The 14,721-nt window shown below is 39.4% G+C and overlaps 1 protein-coding gene and 1 long non-coding RNA gene across 9 annotated transcripts in view; one reads left to right on the top strand and one right to left on the bottom strand.

Annotated features, from left to right (window-relative positions):
* Positions 1-4,809, top strand: part of LOC125619001 — a 37,854-nt gene extending 33,045 nt beyond the window's left edge. For all 3 annotated transcript variants that reach the window (XR_007350468.1, XR_007350466.1, XR_007350467.1), the window contains one exon: positions 3,742-4,809. This is a non-coding gene — a long non-coding RNA (uncharacterized LOC125619001). The remainder of the gene's footprint in view (positions 1-3,741) is intronic.
* The window catches only part of Ndrg3 (NDRG family member 3), a 60,707-nt gene that overhangs the window by 28,155 nt on the left and 17,831 nt on the right, over positions 1-14,721 (bottom strand). For 3 of the 6 annotated variants that reach the window (XM_015480972.2, XM_015480981.2, XM_048810979.1), the window contains exons 2-3: positions 14,012-14,112; positions 4,114-4,149 (exon numbers count right to left, since the gene is read on the bottom strand). In XM_015480972.2, coding sequence (XP_015336458.1) covers positions 4,114-4,149; positions 14,012-14,068 — 93 coding nt within the window. In that variant the 5' untranslated portion in view covers positions 14,069-14,112. The remainder of the gene's footprint in view (positions 1-4,113; positions 4,150-14,011; positions 14,113-14,721) is intronic. The other 3 variants (XM_015480976.2, XM_015480986.2, XM_048810980.1) reach the window with 1 other exon arrangement.

Here is a 14,721-nt window from a genome sequence, read left to right as displayed (position 1 = left end):
GGTCGGGCCACTGCAGGGAGTGAGTTGTCGCCACCTTTCTGCTTTAGTCAACTATCATCTGTCTTACAGGCTTTTTCTAGTTACATCATCTCCTGCCCCAGGATTCTAGAGTGTGACCCCACAATGAGCCTGTACTCAAAGGGCGTAGCCCAAGGTAGCACCTCGCAGGCTCTAGTTACCTTCTCCAAGGCTGTGTGCTTTGTGAATATGATCCCTTTTTTCTCCAGGCTAATAAACAACCTGAAATCATATGGGCCCATGACATACATCTCTCTCCTCACTGAAAGATGTAGTCTTTTTTTTCCAGTTGTAGATGGACATAATACCTTTATTTTTTTATTTATTTTATGTGGTGCTGAGGATCAAACCCAGAGCCTCACATGTGGTAGGCAGGCACTCCATCCTTGAGCCATAATCCCTGCCCAGAAAAATGTAATCTTAATCAGTATCCTAAGAATTTAGGAGTTTAGAATTTGGGTGGATATTGCCATTATTTGAGAATATCTAACTTTTCACTTTTTTCTTGAGTTCTCTTCCTTCAGCTAAATGTACTGTTATCAGCATGATACATTTTGACCCGTCATATACCTCAACACTTGGTTAAATGATGATCACTTCATGTCTGTTACAACTTCTTTTCCTGAGCCAGTCTGAAATAATTCAGATAAACTTGTAAGATTTTATCAGTATAAAGTTTTATTCTGTTTCCAATAAGTAGGATCTACAGTTTGAGTCTTAGGTATAGTTTTCATTATTATATGATTTTTTTTTTTTTTTGGTGTTGGAGATCAAACCCTGGACCCTCAATGAATTACAACACTTTTGATATATCAATATGAAGGACTTTTTTGATACAATACCCCCACTCCTTTACTCCTGTGTGCAGGTATAAAGTTCATCTGCACAATCTCTTTTAATCTCATGGTAAAATAATCTGCCAATTAACTCAGCCTTCTGCCTATCAGTAGAACACATTTTCCTTTTTCAAGTTTTATAATTCATTCTCCCTGACTCTAGCCTCAACTTTTCTGCCCCTGACTTCTTATACCTTTCAGCCTAGTTCAATCAACACTTTTAGACATCTACTTTTACTTTACAACCACCTACAACTCTCAGGCTTCTCATATATCACACTCTTCATTTGAAAACCTCTTTTGTAATATGTCAATCTAAAATCTGCCTTTTTCTCCATTAAAACCAACTCCTGGTTGGGTATGCGGCTTAGTGATAGAGTATGCCTGGCATATGTAAAACCCTGTTTGATCCCCAGCACCACAAAAACAAAAAGGATAAAACCAAAATAACTCCAAGTCCAGCACAGCAGTGCACTCCTGTAATGCTAACTACTTGGGTGCCCAAGGCAAGAGAATTGAAAGTTTGAGGCCAGCCTCAGCAACTTATTGAGAATCCTGTTCCTCCTGTCTCAGCTACCCAAGCTGCTAGGAATACAAGTATGTGCCACCTATCACACCCAGCCCTCAGGTGCCTTTAAAAGGGATGCCAAGAGACCCTTTGCACTCTTGCCCCTCCCATACTCTCCTTGGGAGTTTTTACTTTCTGAATCTTAACCTCCTCTTTAATCAATTTCTGCTTGCTTATCTTGGTGTTTGCAGTGTTCATTCTTCAACTCCTTGGAACATGGACCCAAACCTGATTCCTACTGGTAACATCTATAGGTAGCAGGGTTATAAGCAACTTTTATTTTCATGCTTTTCTGAATTTTTTAAATTTGTGTTTGATTGTTCTCAAGGTTTTTTTGTTTTGTTTTGTTTTTTAAGCAATATATCATATTCACAGAGAAGCTACAGCATCAAGGACATACTTAAATGGACAGTGAACAGCCTGTTGATTCACTGTGTCATTCGGCAATAGGCTCTTCTTTCTCATCAATTCTAAGTATGTCACTTTGAGCCATTCTCCTTCCCTCACTACTCATGTCCATATTATAACTAATTTTTTTTTTATCAGAGGAGCTATATAACAACAATACCACTAGGACAATCAAAAAACCAAGAAAAAGGCACATTTTTAATTAAATTATTATTGAAAAAAATTAATGTAGTTGATTAGTAAAGAAAAAAACAGAGGGAGAGACTGGGGATGTAGCTCAGACATAGGTGCTTGCCTAGAATGCACAAGGCCTTGGATTCAATCCTCAGTACCAAACACACACACAGATACACTCACACAAAAACCAGAGGGAAAAAAGGCAGTTTAAATTCAAGTTGTGAGCTTAGTGGTTAACTTCCTATGATAATTTCCTGGGGCCATCATCAAAGATTCCTTAAAAATTTTCCTTAGGCAAGACAAAGACACCAAGTAAGCCCTGGTTAGAATGGCTTCAGTTCACCCAATGACACAGCTGTGCTAGTGGACAACACCAATACCAGGGAAATGTTTTTCCGTTTGGTGATAATGGTGGTTTTATATTTGTTCTGCTTTGTCTCCAAGAATGCCCAAGGATGTCTAGGAAACTCCAGGCAAACTGGGCCATTCTAAACTAGACTTCTCACATCACAGTTCCTATGTCCTTGTTCTTCTATCAGCCTGTTGCTAAACTCTGACCCAACTGCCCCTTGTCTCCAGGACATCCCATAAGCCTTTAACAAGGAGATGGACAAGAACGGCAACAAAAGAACANAAGCGGGATTATTTTTACCCAAACCTTTTTTTTTTTTTTTTTTTTTTTTTAGTAAAGAAGCCATTATCTATAAATAATCACCTAACAGCACTAGACTGATTATGTTATATATACAAAGTCTCAAGTAGTTACACCAAGGGTGTTTGGAACTGGGATTCTGAAATCTACAACAATATTATGAGTATGCCCCTTCCACAATGAATCTCATCTGTCCTACCAAGGAAGCCTAGCTTTAAAGACAATTTAACTCTTAATAACATCTCAGCTAGGGACACACACAGGTGAGAAAGAAAGCTATTGGGTTCAGGAAGAATGATATTTTTCAGTTCCAACCACTCAATGGCAAATTATGAACCCTGATTCTCAATTTCCTTACCTTGAAAACAAGGATAATAAAAACTACCTCACAGGGCTGGGGTTGTGGCTCAGTGGTAGAGCTCTTGCCTAGCATGCATGAGGCACTGGGTTCAGCACCACATAAAAATAAAATAATGATACTGTATCCACCTAAAACTAAAAAACAAATATTAAAAAAAAAAGCCTACCTCATAATATTGCTTTAAGGACTGGAGAAACTATATGTTTAGCAGGTAATCCATAGTAGGTATCCAATAAATTATCTTGTTATAACTGGTTTGCCTATGTAATAGTTATCAGTTCTTCCTTTTCATGCTAACAATATAGAGGTTCTAAGGTACTTAACATAAAATACATACTTGAAAATACTATTTGCCTATGGGTATACAGAATGGGTAGAATACTAGAAGCAAGGAATTTGGTTTCTCAGAACCCTCATTACTACTTTTTCCTTTGAGTCTACTTCATGTCACTACTATGACGTCTATCCCAAAAGTGGGAAGGACAAGCTGCCTAGGCTTACAAGGTTCCCATTTCTATCAGGATCAGTTAACAGATAAAGCAGGTAAATTGGTTCATTTTACTGATTTTCAAATTGGCAATAGAGCTACAGGCAAAAGTAGACTAAGAAGAACTGTATCATAGGAAAATACTAACGAGTCAGGTTGAATTCTGCATTTTCAAACACAAAACCAAGAAAAATGTTCATTCTGTACTGATAAAAATTTGCCTTTTTCTTTTAGGAGAAGAATTTGCTGTTGAGAAGCCTCTCCTCCAAACTTGCCCATGCTCTACCTTCTCTGCACTCAGGTGACAACATGCCATCTGCCAGCTGTGACAAATGAGATTTCCAATATCATTCGAGGAAAGGAGATCTTAATCACAAAGAGACAGCTCAATCCACTAACCTACAGTCATAACAAAGCTACCTGGCAGGCAATTTTTGAACATGATAGCAAATCATTTTAAATAAACTTGATCGAAATGACCAAAAGAACATTAAAGAGTCACGATTAGCTATGGGAAGAGATCCACTTCTATAAGACCACCACCACAGGAAGAGAGGCACTGCAGAGATCCTGTACAGAGCCTCTTTGTGCTTGTACAGTCCTTACCTGACAGTCAAAGTCCTGGAAGTTTCGTGTACCATTCTGTCAACAGAAGGCAGAAAACACAGTCAGTTTCCCCATGTGGTTCCCCAAATGTGCAGCAAATTCAGTTCACAGTGAAAGCAGTGCATGTGCAGTTTCCTGGTTGCCATCAACCTAAAATGGTTTTCACTGAAAGCTTCAGAAGCAGGGTGGGTTACTGACTTGCGCTAGTACCAGCTATGTCTTCAGAAGTGAAATTATGCCTTGGTTGGATTACTGTGAAGATAAAGGGAAGCAGAATAGTTTCCCAGCAAAGCTTGGAACTTCATGCCTTCCTACTGAAGGAAGCAGTGAGAATTTGTGGGAAGAGAGTAAAAGATGGATCAGCATATGACAGCACACCGTCAACACACATGGGAAGTTACCTGGGAAGAAAGGCCTTAGATGCCAACCTTGAGAGGGATGAAGGAGAGCAAGAGCCAAGGTACCCAGGTCTAGGAATTAAAGAAAGGATTAGGAAGAGGACAAGGCCATGAACGGATCAGAAATGGAAGACTTAAAATCTAACAAAGAAGTAAAACAATGTCACTGAAGAAGGGAAACAAAGAGAATAGGGCTCCTAACACCCTGGCATTTCTACTGCATCCTATGAAACTGGAGACAGGAAAAAAAAAAAAGGACAAATCACTGAAACATATAAAAAGCAGAACTTAGACAAAAGATTCAAGGAAAATTCCCCAAATTTCTAAAAAGAGATTATATGATAGTAATATCTGATTGATAGTAATATCTGATTGAGGAAAAGAAATCAATGGTGATGACTCAGGCATTTCTGCAGCATTTCAGATGCCGAAGTTGCAAGAGTATGACATCAGAGTACAAAAAGGGTAACAAGTAATATATTAGGGAAGAAAAAAACCCTTTTACTTGATTTTTTTCATAAAGTATAATCCCCTCCCTGAGAAGCCTCTCATTATTTAGAAATCGTTTTATCATGACATGTTTGTTCTGTCTCTACACCAGCTTCCAGAGGTATGGAACTGCTAATAAGTACCTTTCCAAGAGCTGCCCCTCCAGAGAATCTCTAGATATGTGATTCTGAGAGAATACTAAGTAGTCCCATCCTCTTCCAGAAGCTCCTCATAGAAGCAGTTCTTCCTGATCCTACACTGCTGGCAGGACAAAACAGAGCACAGTGGGTACAAACAACTAAAGAATCTAACTGTCCTCCCCAGGAGAGGAACTCAAAGAACCAGCTGGGATGATCTGGAGTTGCACTATCCAATAAGGTAGCCACCAGCCACATGTACAATTTAAGTTTAAAATTAAAAGTTCGGTTCCCCCTGCATTAGCCACCTGTGGAATTCTCATATAACTAGACAGCACAAAAACAGAACTCTTGCATTACTGTGGAAACTTCTATTGAAAAGAACTGATCTAGAGAACAAAAACTTCTAAAGGATTAAGGTTTTTCTTAGGGTAGCAGTAAGTCACTGTAGATCACCAATAACAGAAAGACTGTAAATGTCATTAAGAACAGGCAAAGCAGTGGTAGAGATGGCTAGTCTGAAGTATTATTCTTTTATTTTCTTTTTTGCATTACTGGGGATTGAACCCAGGGCTTCATGAATGCTAGATAGGTACTCTACCACTGAGCTAGATCCGGAGCCCCTAAAGCATTATTCTTGACACAAAACCAGACTCAGAAAGAAAGTCTGATGGTAGTACAGATGGGGCTGGGTAGCACACTCCAAGGAATGATGTTATTGGTGAAAAGAATCATAGTGTTCTACAGCTCCCATTAGTCCCATAAAATGTCTGAGAGCTTCTTCAGAGAAGTCATTGTATTTAATTTCCAGTTTAGATTACGAGAAATAGAAGGAAGGGCCTGCTCATGGACTATGGTAGATTGTTTCAGTATGATATAAATGACTACTAGGTGAGTTTTTGGTTCCTGATTCAACTCGTACCTTCCTCCAAATAAAGTACAAGGCCACTATAAATCAGGTGCCTGATGTAGATTTCTAAAATAAGCCAATATAAAAAAGTAAACATTTTAAAAGATTTTTTATTAAACATTTATTGAGGAATTTTTGTTAAGACTTTGGGTTAAGGGCTGGTGTTACAGCTCAGTGGTAGAGTGCCTGCCTAACATGTGTGAGGCATTGGTTCAATTCTCAGCACCAATTATAAATAAATTAAATAAAGGCCATCAATAATTTAAAAAAATATTAAAAAAAAGACTTTGGGTTAAGAACAAAACAAAACAGGGGCTGGGGTTGTGGCTCAGAGTAAAAGCGCTTGCATAGCATATGTGAGGCACTTAGTTCAATCCTCAGCACCACATAAAAACTAAATAAAGGTATTGTGTCCACCTACAACTAAAGAAAAAATGTGTGTGTGTGTTTTTTTTTTTTAAAGAACAAAACAACTCGCTGGGCCTAATGCTGGTGCTGCATGCCTGTAATCTCAACAGCTCAGGAGGCTGAGCCAGGATGATTGCAAGTTTGAAGCCAGTCTCAGCAACTTAGGGACACCCTAAGCAACTCAGCAAGACCCTGTCTCAAAATAAAATATAAAAAGGGCTGAGAATGTGGCTCAGTGGTTAAACGCCCCAAGGTTCAATCCCCAGTACCCTAAAACAAACAAAAAAATTTTACTGCATTCCAGTTTAAGTGAAAAAAAATAGTAGGGTACTAAATGGTCTTTATAATTTGACCTCAACTACATCACATTGTGCATTAAAAAGACTAGAAGAATCCAGGAGTGCTGGGGCAAGCCTAAAATCCCAGCAACTTGGGAGGTTGAAGCAGGAAGAACTCAAGTTCAAGGCTAGCCTAGGCAACATGAAATCCTGTCTCAAAACAAAAAAATAAAGCTGGGCACACAGATACATGCCTGTAATCCCAGCAACTTCGGAGATTGAGGCCGGTGTATCACATGTTTGAAGCCAATTTGGCAATTTAGCAAAACCCTCAGCAATTTTGCAAGACTGTGTCTCAAATAAAAAAATAAAAAGGACTGGAGATGTAGCTCAGTGGTAAAGTGCCCACGGGTTCAATCCCCAGTCCTGGGGACAGGGGGATACTAAAACATTAACAATAGCAACTCTATCTGCAATTGAGAGATTACATTTTTCTACATGACCATGTATTTCCCCTTTTGTAATTAGAAAACTAGAAAAAATATTAATAGTATGGTTTAAAAATATATTTGCAATTTAGCATTTTATAACATGAGATTTAAAGATTTACTTAATCTTTTGAGGACTAATTTATAATGATGTCCAAACAGATTATACTGGGGCTTCAATCTTACAGGATTCCCAAAGGTTCCTTTAGAGATTATTCAGAAAGATAAAAGAAAATCACTCTAGTCTGAACTGAAATTTTGGTCAGAGAACACAGAGCCACAAATTTTGATGAGCTCTTTGGGAAGCAGCTGGCATTGTATGCATGAATTCCTCTTCTTCACAAACATGTGATCACAGTCATGAGGCATTTTAGTGAGGCAGGAGTCTCTTAGATGAGCACAAAGGGAAATGCCAAAAGCAGAAAAAAGCAATTCCTTCCAGAAACACTAGGTATCTTGTTTGTCAACTACCTGGCAAAAAGAAAAAAAAAATTATGTGACCATAACCTAATGTACACAGCTAGACTCCCAGATAAAAGATACTAATAACTGGGAAAGAAACTAACTCTTGCTTTTTATTTTGCTTGAAAATAAAAAGAAATCAGAATGGCTGGGGATGTGGCTCAGTGATTAAATGCTCCTGGGTTTAATCCCTGGGATAACACCCTCCCCACCAAAAAACAAAACAAAACAAAAAATAACAGAATAATTTGGAGGAAAAACAACAACAAAACTATATCAAGAAAAAAGACTGATTATCACTGAAAGTTGCACTCAAGGTAGAGGCCAGTTAAGGGGCACGTTTTCTGGTGGAGCCTCAGTGCCAAATGCAGCTCAAGAAGATAAATTAAGAGCTGGGATGGGGGGGCGGGCTCAGTGGTAGAGCGCTCGCCTCTCACGTGTGAGACCTTGGGTTCGATCCTCAGCACCACATAAAAATAAATAAACAAAATAAAGATATTGAAAAAAAAAAGAGCTGGGATCACAACTCAGTGGTACTTTATCTCAGCATCACAAAAAAGAAAAAAAGCAAAGTAAAAGCAGGTAATTTTTTCAATTACAAGCCTAGAAAGTAAGCAAATGGCAACTAAGACCCAGGTGCACCCCTATAATTCCAGGAACTTGGGAGACCAAGGCAGGAGGATTGCAAATTCAAGGCCAGCCTCAGCAACTGAGTAGGGCCTTAGGTAACTTATTGAGACTTTGTCTCAAAATAAAATAAAAAGGGCTGGGGTGTGGCTCCCTGGCAGTGCACTCATATAATAAGCACAGAACCCTGTTACCCAGCATCCCACACACACGCACAGCATACTGGGCTAATATTATACGTCACTAACCCCTGCATTAAAATTTCCTTGAGCACCTTGCTAGATCATGGCTAAGGCTTAGGCTCTTACCACAGTCTCCTTCTGCCTCTTGAAACGGGTTTTGAGAATCATATGGTCTTGTCACAGAGGCATTACTACTTGCTGAGGAACTAACTTTTGCTCCAGTCCCATTTAGATCATTTCAGACAACAGATATGACAGTTACCCCTCAGCGCATTAAGGGATTCCCGCTCTGTAATCCATACCAAATATAGCACCTCAGGAATATTTTATGATGAAAATGTTGATAAATCTGTTTTTCATTGCAGATACTACTTTTTATTTTTTGGTGGCGTTGGGGATTGAGCCCAGGGCCTCATGCATGCTAGGCAAATACTTTGCTACTAAGCTATATGTTTAGCCTCCACTCCTCCTCCTCCTTCTCTTTTTAAAAAAAGTGACCGTGGTACAAATATTTCTTCTGTCTCTACTGCCCAGGAGGTTACAAAAATATTGATCTCAGGGTCCCCCTTCTTTTAATTCTAATATCCTCCTCCTGCAGTAGGATTTACCTTACTTTCTACTGTAATAACCAAAATAGAGTAAATGAGTTGTTTCCATTCTTTCTAGTAGGTATTTTTTCCCCTTCCTGATACTTTCTTCACTTCTTCAGAAGACAACTAGGACTTCCTATTTGTTTTTTCATGCCTGACATTTGGCTTTCACCAGGCTCCACAGTATCTACACTAACAGGAGGCAGGAGGAGGCAGGGAAAATGAAGCATGGTCAGCTCTCTTGCTTGTTACAGATCTGCTGGGTGAAGCCTGAACAGCCTGCAACTAAAGGAAGTATGAAAGATGTAGGTTCTAGTTCCAGCTTCACCACCTTAACAGACACTAGCTTTGGACAAATCAAATAACCTCTAGGAGCCCATTTGTAAAATGGAATTAAAAATGCTTCAATACTTATTTCCCAAGAGGTTAGGGTATTAATAGATTAGAAAAACACTCTGAAAATAGTTAAATGCTATTTTTAAAAATTCATTTCACACATCTGAGCCATTTCTGCATACCAAACAATGTAAGTACTGGTAGTTGCTTCTTTTTATCACTGAAACCAAAACAAGCATGGCAAAAATCACCCACTTCTTGACAATTCTGAGCTATAGACAAAATTACAGGCATACTAAAATAAAACGGGAAAAATACCAACAGATGACAAGAGGCAAGTTAACATAATCCTCACTTAAAGCTATTTTGAGAATGCTTCCTTAGTCATCTCAGGACAAATTTCTCCATAATAGGTTGGGTCTAGATTTCCTTTAGCTCCCTGAGCCTGGAAGAATATAGCAATGTCTTTGGCTAAGAGTATTTATAAGCACAGTGGACAGAAAGAAATAATACACATTTCTAGGCTTCTCCTTAAAGAGGGCAAAGCACAAAAGTGATGCCCAAATACCTCCAGGATCAGTATAGTGGGAAGGGCTCAGGTTTCAGAAGAGAAAAGATGGTTTCAGTCCCAGCTCCCCACTTCCTGGCCAGGCAAGGCAGCCTTTTAGTTAGATTTTTCATCTGCTAAGTGAATAATACTGTCTACTTCAAAGGGATACTCTAAGAATTAAGAGAGAGAATGTATATAAAGCACCTGGCACATGAAAAGTGCTTAATTAATAAATGAATAATGGCAGGTTACGCAAAAAACACAAAAAAACCACCACCAGAAAAGAAACAAAACAACAACAACAAAAAACCATTAAGGTATCTACTCCTATACGATCTGGAGATTTTTCTCCTACACCAGTGGTTCTCAAGCAGATGTTTTTACTCCTTACAGGACATTTTGACAATAACTGCAGACATTTTTGGTTGTCACCATTAGGAGTGCGATTGGCATCTAGCGGGGAGGTCAAAGGTACTGCTAAACATCCTCTACTGAAAAGCACAGTTCGTGGCTTTTGGTAGAAAGTAAGGTAAATCCAAGCTGGGCATGGTGGCACATGCCTGTAATCAGAGACTCAGGAGGCTGAAGCAGGAGAATCATGCATCTGAGGTCAGCCTCAGCAATTTAGCAAGACCTTCAGCAACTGAGTAAGACTGTGGCTCAAAATTAAAAACAAAAAGGGACTGGGGGGCTGGGGATACTGCTCGGTTGGTAGAGTGCTTGCCTCATATACACAAGGTCCTGGGTTCAATCTTGAGGAACACACACACACACACACACAGGGACTAAAGATGTAGTTCAGCGGTAAAACACCTCTAGGTTCAATCCCCAACCCCCACGCCCAACCAAAAAAACAAGTAAGGTAAACCTTACTGTAATTTCAGGTTTCCTTTCCTACTAATGACTGAATATATAATCAGTGGGGAAGGAGGAGGATGTTAGAATGGGAAGACAGAACCTTGGGATCAACATTTTTGTTACTCTATTAATTATCATCTGATCCAAAACAACAGAGTCAAGACTGAGAAATCCTGTTACATAGTCAAATGGACAAGAGGCATTTTCCTCATTATACTTTTTATGACATATGCAAAAACACCCACTTGCTGGGCAAAGACAGCAGCATTCATGAGGCAGGCCCGAGGCTAATGGGGGTGGGATTCTTTGTTTGGGCCTTCCAAAGGGGCCTCCTGTCTATCTACCTGCTTAGCAGGAGCAGGGGAGTTCTCATGAATAGTACTGGGACAGGAGAGAGGGGGCAAGATGGAATGTGGGAAGTGGGTAGAAACAGTACAGGGATATAGAAAGGAGCTAAAAGATGTTAGAAATGAAACATTGCTTGGTTTCTATCTACTTTGGGCTGCCATAACAAAATTCCATATACTGGAAGGCTTAACATATCATAAACTTATTTTCTTGAAAATTCAAGAGTAAGGTTCAAGCAAGGTTCTGTTTTCAATGAGGGCTTTTCCTGGTTTACAAACAGCTGCCTTCTCACAGTATCCTCATATAGCAGGGGTTTAGAGGCCACCAAAGCTATCAGATTAGGACTTTATTTAATGTTAATCACTCCTAAAAAGGCACTATCTCCAATAGTTACATGGAGAGGGGGCTGGGGCTTCAACACATAAATTTTTGGGGAACACAATTCAGTCTACAGAATCAAGCAAACATCAGAGGAGGATCAGACATTGATTCAGTGCTTTTCTATAGGTACATCCACTGACCTTTTCCTTTTCCAGTTGTGTTCTCTGTAAGATATTCAAGCAATTTCTGCAATTCTTTCATTTAGGTGCCTCCTTCAGTGTCCTGTAGATTTCCAGGATCAGTGCTGTCCCCTTGTTTTGTGTCCCAGTCCTCAAGTATCTGAGATCCATCAGGTCATGGGGTTTTCAATATTGGCTAATCAGAGTAACTTTAGAACCAGTTCTTAATCTCAAGAGATTTTTGTTTGTTTGTTTTATATTTGGTACTGGGTATTGAACCCAGGGGCATTCTACCACTGAGCCAAATCCACAACCCCTTTTATTTTTTGTTTTGAGACAGGGTCTCACTAAGTTGACCAGGATGACTTCAAACTTGTGATCCTCCTGAGTAGGAATACAGGCATGCACTATACCTGGTTATCTCTTGAGAGCTTTTTTAAAAAGCTCAACCAATAGGGAATGGTAATGCACATCTATAGTCCTACCTACTTGGGAGGCTGAGGCAGAAGGATCACACGTTTGAGGTCAGCTTTAGCAATTCAGTAAGACGCTATCACAAAGTAAAAAGTGCTGGGAATGTGGTTCAGTGCTAGAGAGCCCCTGGATTCAATCCCCAGAGCTTGGGGCGGGGGGAGTAAAAAAGCTCAACCACACCCCACACCCAATCACACCAATCAATCAGGTATCAGTAAGAAGTGAGGACTCAGGAGTTAGTAATTTTTACATCTCCCCAGATAATTCCAATAAGAAGCCAAAGTTGAGAACCACTGACCTTAGAGGAGGTGTGTGTAATCCCCTGTTATTCCCTATTCTCATTTAGTTGATATGGACTGGGACCCAAGAACCCAGGAATCTGTATTTTTAAACAAATCCTCAGCTGATTCTGATGACTAATGAGACTTAGGATAGGTTACTACCTTCCTGAATCTAAACTGCTTATTCTCATCTGCTTTATAAATATTCAGGTCTGTGGCTATGGCTACACAGAAGCTTTACAGATGCAGATTTTATTTCTTTCCTCCAGGGATATTAGAAAGGAGCTAAAAGATGTTAGAAATGAAACATTGCTTGGATTCTATCTACTTTGGGCTGCCATACAAAATCCCATATACTGGAAGGCTTAACACATCATAAACTTATTTTCTTGAAAATTCAAGAGTAAGGTTCAAGCAAGGTTCTGTTTTCAATGAGGGCTTTTCCTGGTTTACAAACAGCTGCCTTCTCACAGTATCCTCATATAGCAGGGGTATATAATTCATATAATTCAGGCACATTGCTTTGGGGACAGCCCTTCACATACACAAAAATATGGTACTTCAAAGAGAGTTTTCTGGAAACAGGAGGGGAATTGGTAGGAGAAGCCAAGGGGGGTTAAAAAAATATGCACCTTGCCAAAGGAGAGAGCAAGAAGTTTGGTAAAAGATAAAGGAAAAGGTGGAAGCAGGGACAGAAGAGGTCACAAGGATGAAAGTGGGGCTAGCAGGATTCAATAAAAAATTAGTAAACACATAATAAGTCAGGAGCCCTGGGAGTTTTGAAAGGCTTTGGTCTCAGCAGAAGAAGATAATAAGCAACAGCATCTTCTGGTGGCCCCACACACTTACCCATCTTATCCATATTCTCCATCCATTTTTTTCCTCAAAAGGATGACAAGAAAACATTCATACCATGCTATAAGAGTATTTTAATAGGAGACAATGACAATAAGCCAAAAGAATAGGGTGGAAAAGAAAGAATTTCCAATACACTTTCTGAACAAGAGGGACCAGCCTGTCTGAACTTTTTGGTACCTCATATCACAACATTCCACTTGTTGGGTCCAATGGCTGTCAACTCTGCTGGTCATGATAAAGTTCTCTAACACTAACGTAAAAATGAGGTACATTATTAACATCTATGCATCCTTGATGAAAACTGTGATTTTGACAGAAAGGTCACATCACAGACTTGACAAACTTCAGGAAGAGGACTGCAGCCTGTGTATATCACCAGCCATGCATGTATAATGTTCCTTATAGAAATTGAAAGTCACGGCACTTGGACTCTAAGTCAAACACCACCCGCATGTTTCCTACTTCACTGTATTATTTTTCTCTTGACATCTCTATTTGTAAAATAGGAAAAATCTCAAAGATAACTTGATTGAATTTGACACAAAAATAAGGAAGAAAAGGGAAAGACATTAAAGAGCAGGTTAAGAAATATACTTTAAGAAGCATTCCCTCCAATAAAAGTCAAGTTTAATGTTTAAGTTAGTTACTACTCAAATGATACAGAAAATGAACCAACAGAATAAAAGTCTTACATGTGTTTTAATGAGAACAGAGTTATCTTTACCTTATCATTTAGAAGTGGCTTGATCTCTGTGAGTTGAACATCCTGAAGTTCATCCATGAGGACAGATGAGAGAGAGGCGTCTCAAGAATAAGTCAGTAACCCTGAAACAAGGGAGAAACAAAAACGGTTTAAGCCAGGAGCTAGAAACACAATGGCCATCCTATAGCATTCATTCAAATATTAGAGCTTACTCTGCATATATCACACATTGCTCAAGGTGCTAAAGACACAGGGAAGGCAGATAAGACTGTGCAATCTCCCTGACTCTTGCTTCCTAGTAGTCACACCCTTGTATAATCCCTTCCATTGAGTGTGGGTGGAATCTATGTCTTGCTTTTAACCAACCAAATATGGGAAAGTGATGGGAATGTACATGGCTACATTACATACTTTTTTTTTTAATATTTATGTTTTAGTTGTAGTTGGACACAACACCTTCATTCTATCTACTTCTATGTGGTGCTGAAGATCAAACCCAGGGCCTCCCATGCACTAGCGAGTGCTCTACTGCTGAGCCACAACCCCAGCCGGCTACATAATATTTTAACATGTGTTTTGCTAAGACACACTTGTCCTGCTAGCTTTGAAGAAGTAAGCTGACGTGTTCTGAGAACTACATGGCAAGGAACTGAGGGTAGACTCCTGCTGAAAGAGAGCAAGAAACCAAGACCCTCAGTCTAACAATCTGTAAGTCTAACTGGATACTACCA

Source organism: Marmota marmota, unplaced genomic scaffold, assembly GCF_001458135.2.
Source record: "Marmota marmota marmota unplaced genomic scaffold, marMar, whole genome shotgun sequence".
NCBI lineage: Eukaryota > Metazoa > Chordata > Mammalia > Rodentia > Sciuridae > Marmota > Marmota marmota.
The sequence above is the reverse complement of the archived record's forward strand: the minus strand, read 5'-3'. Positions and strand labels throughout refer to the sequence as shown.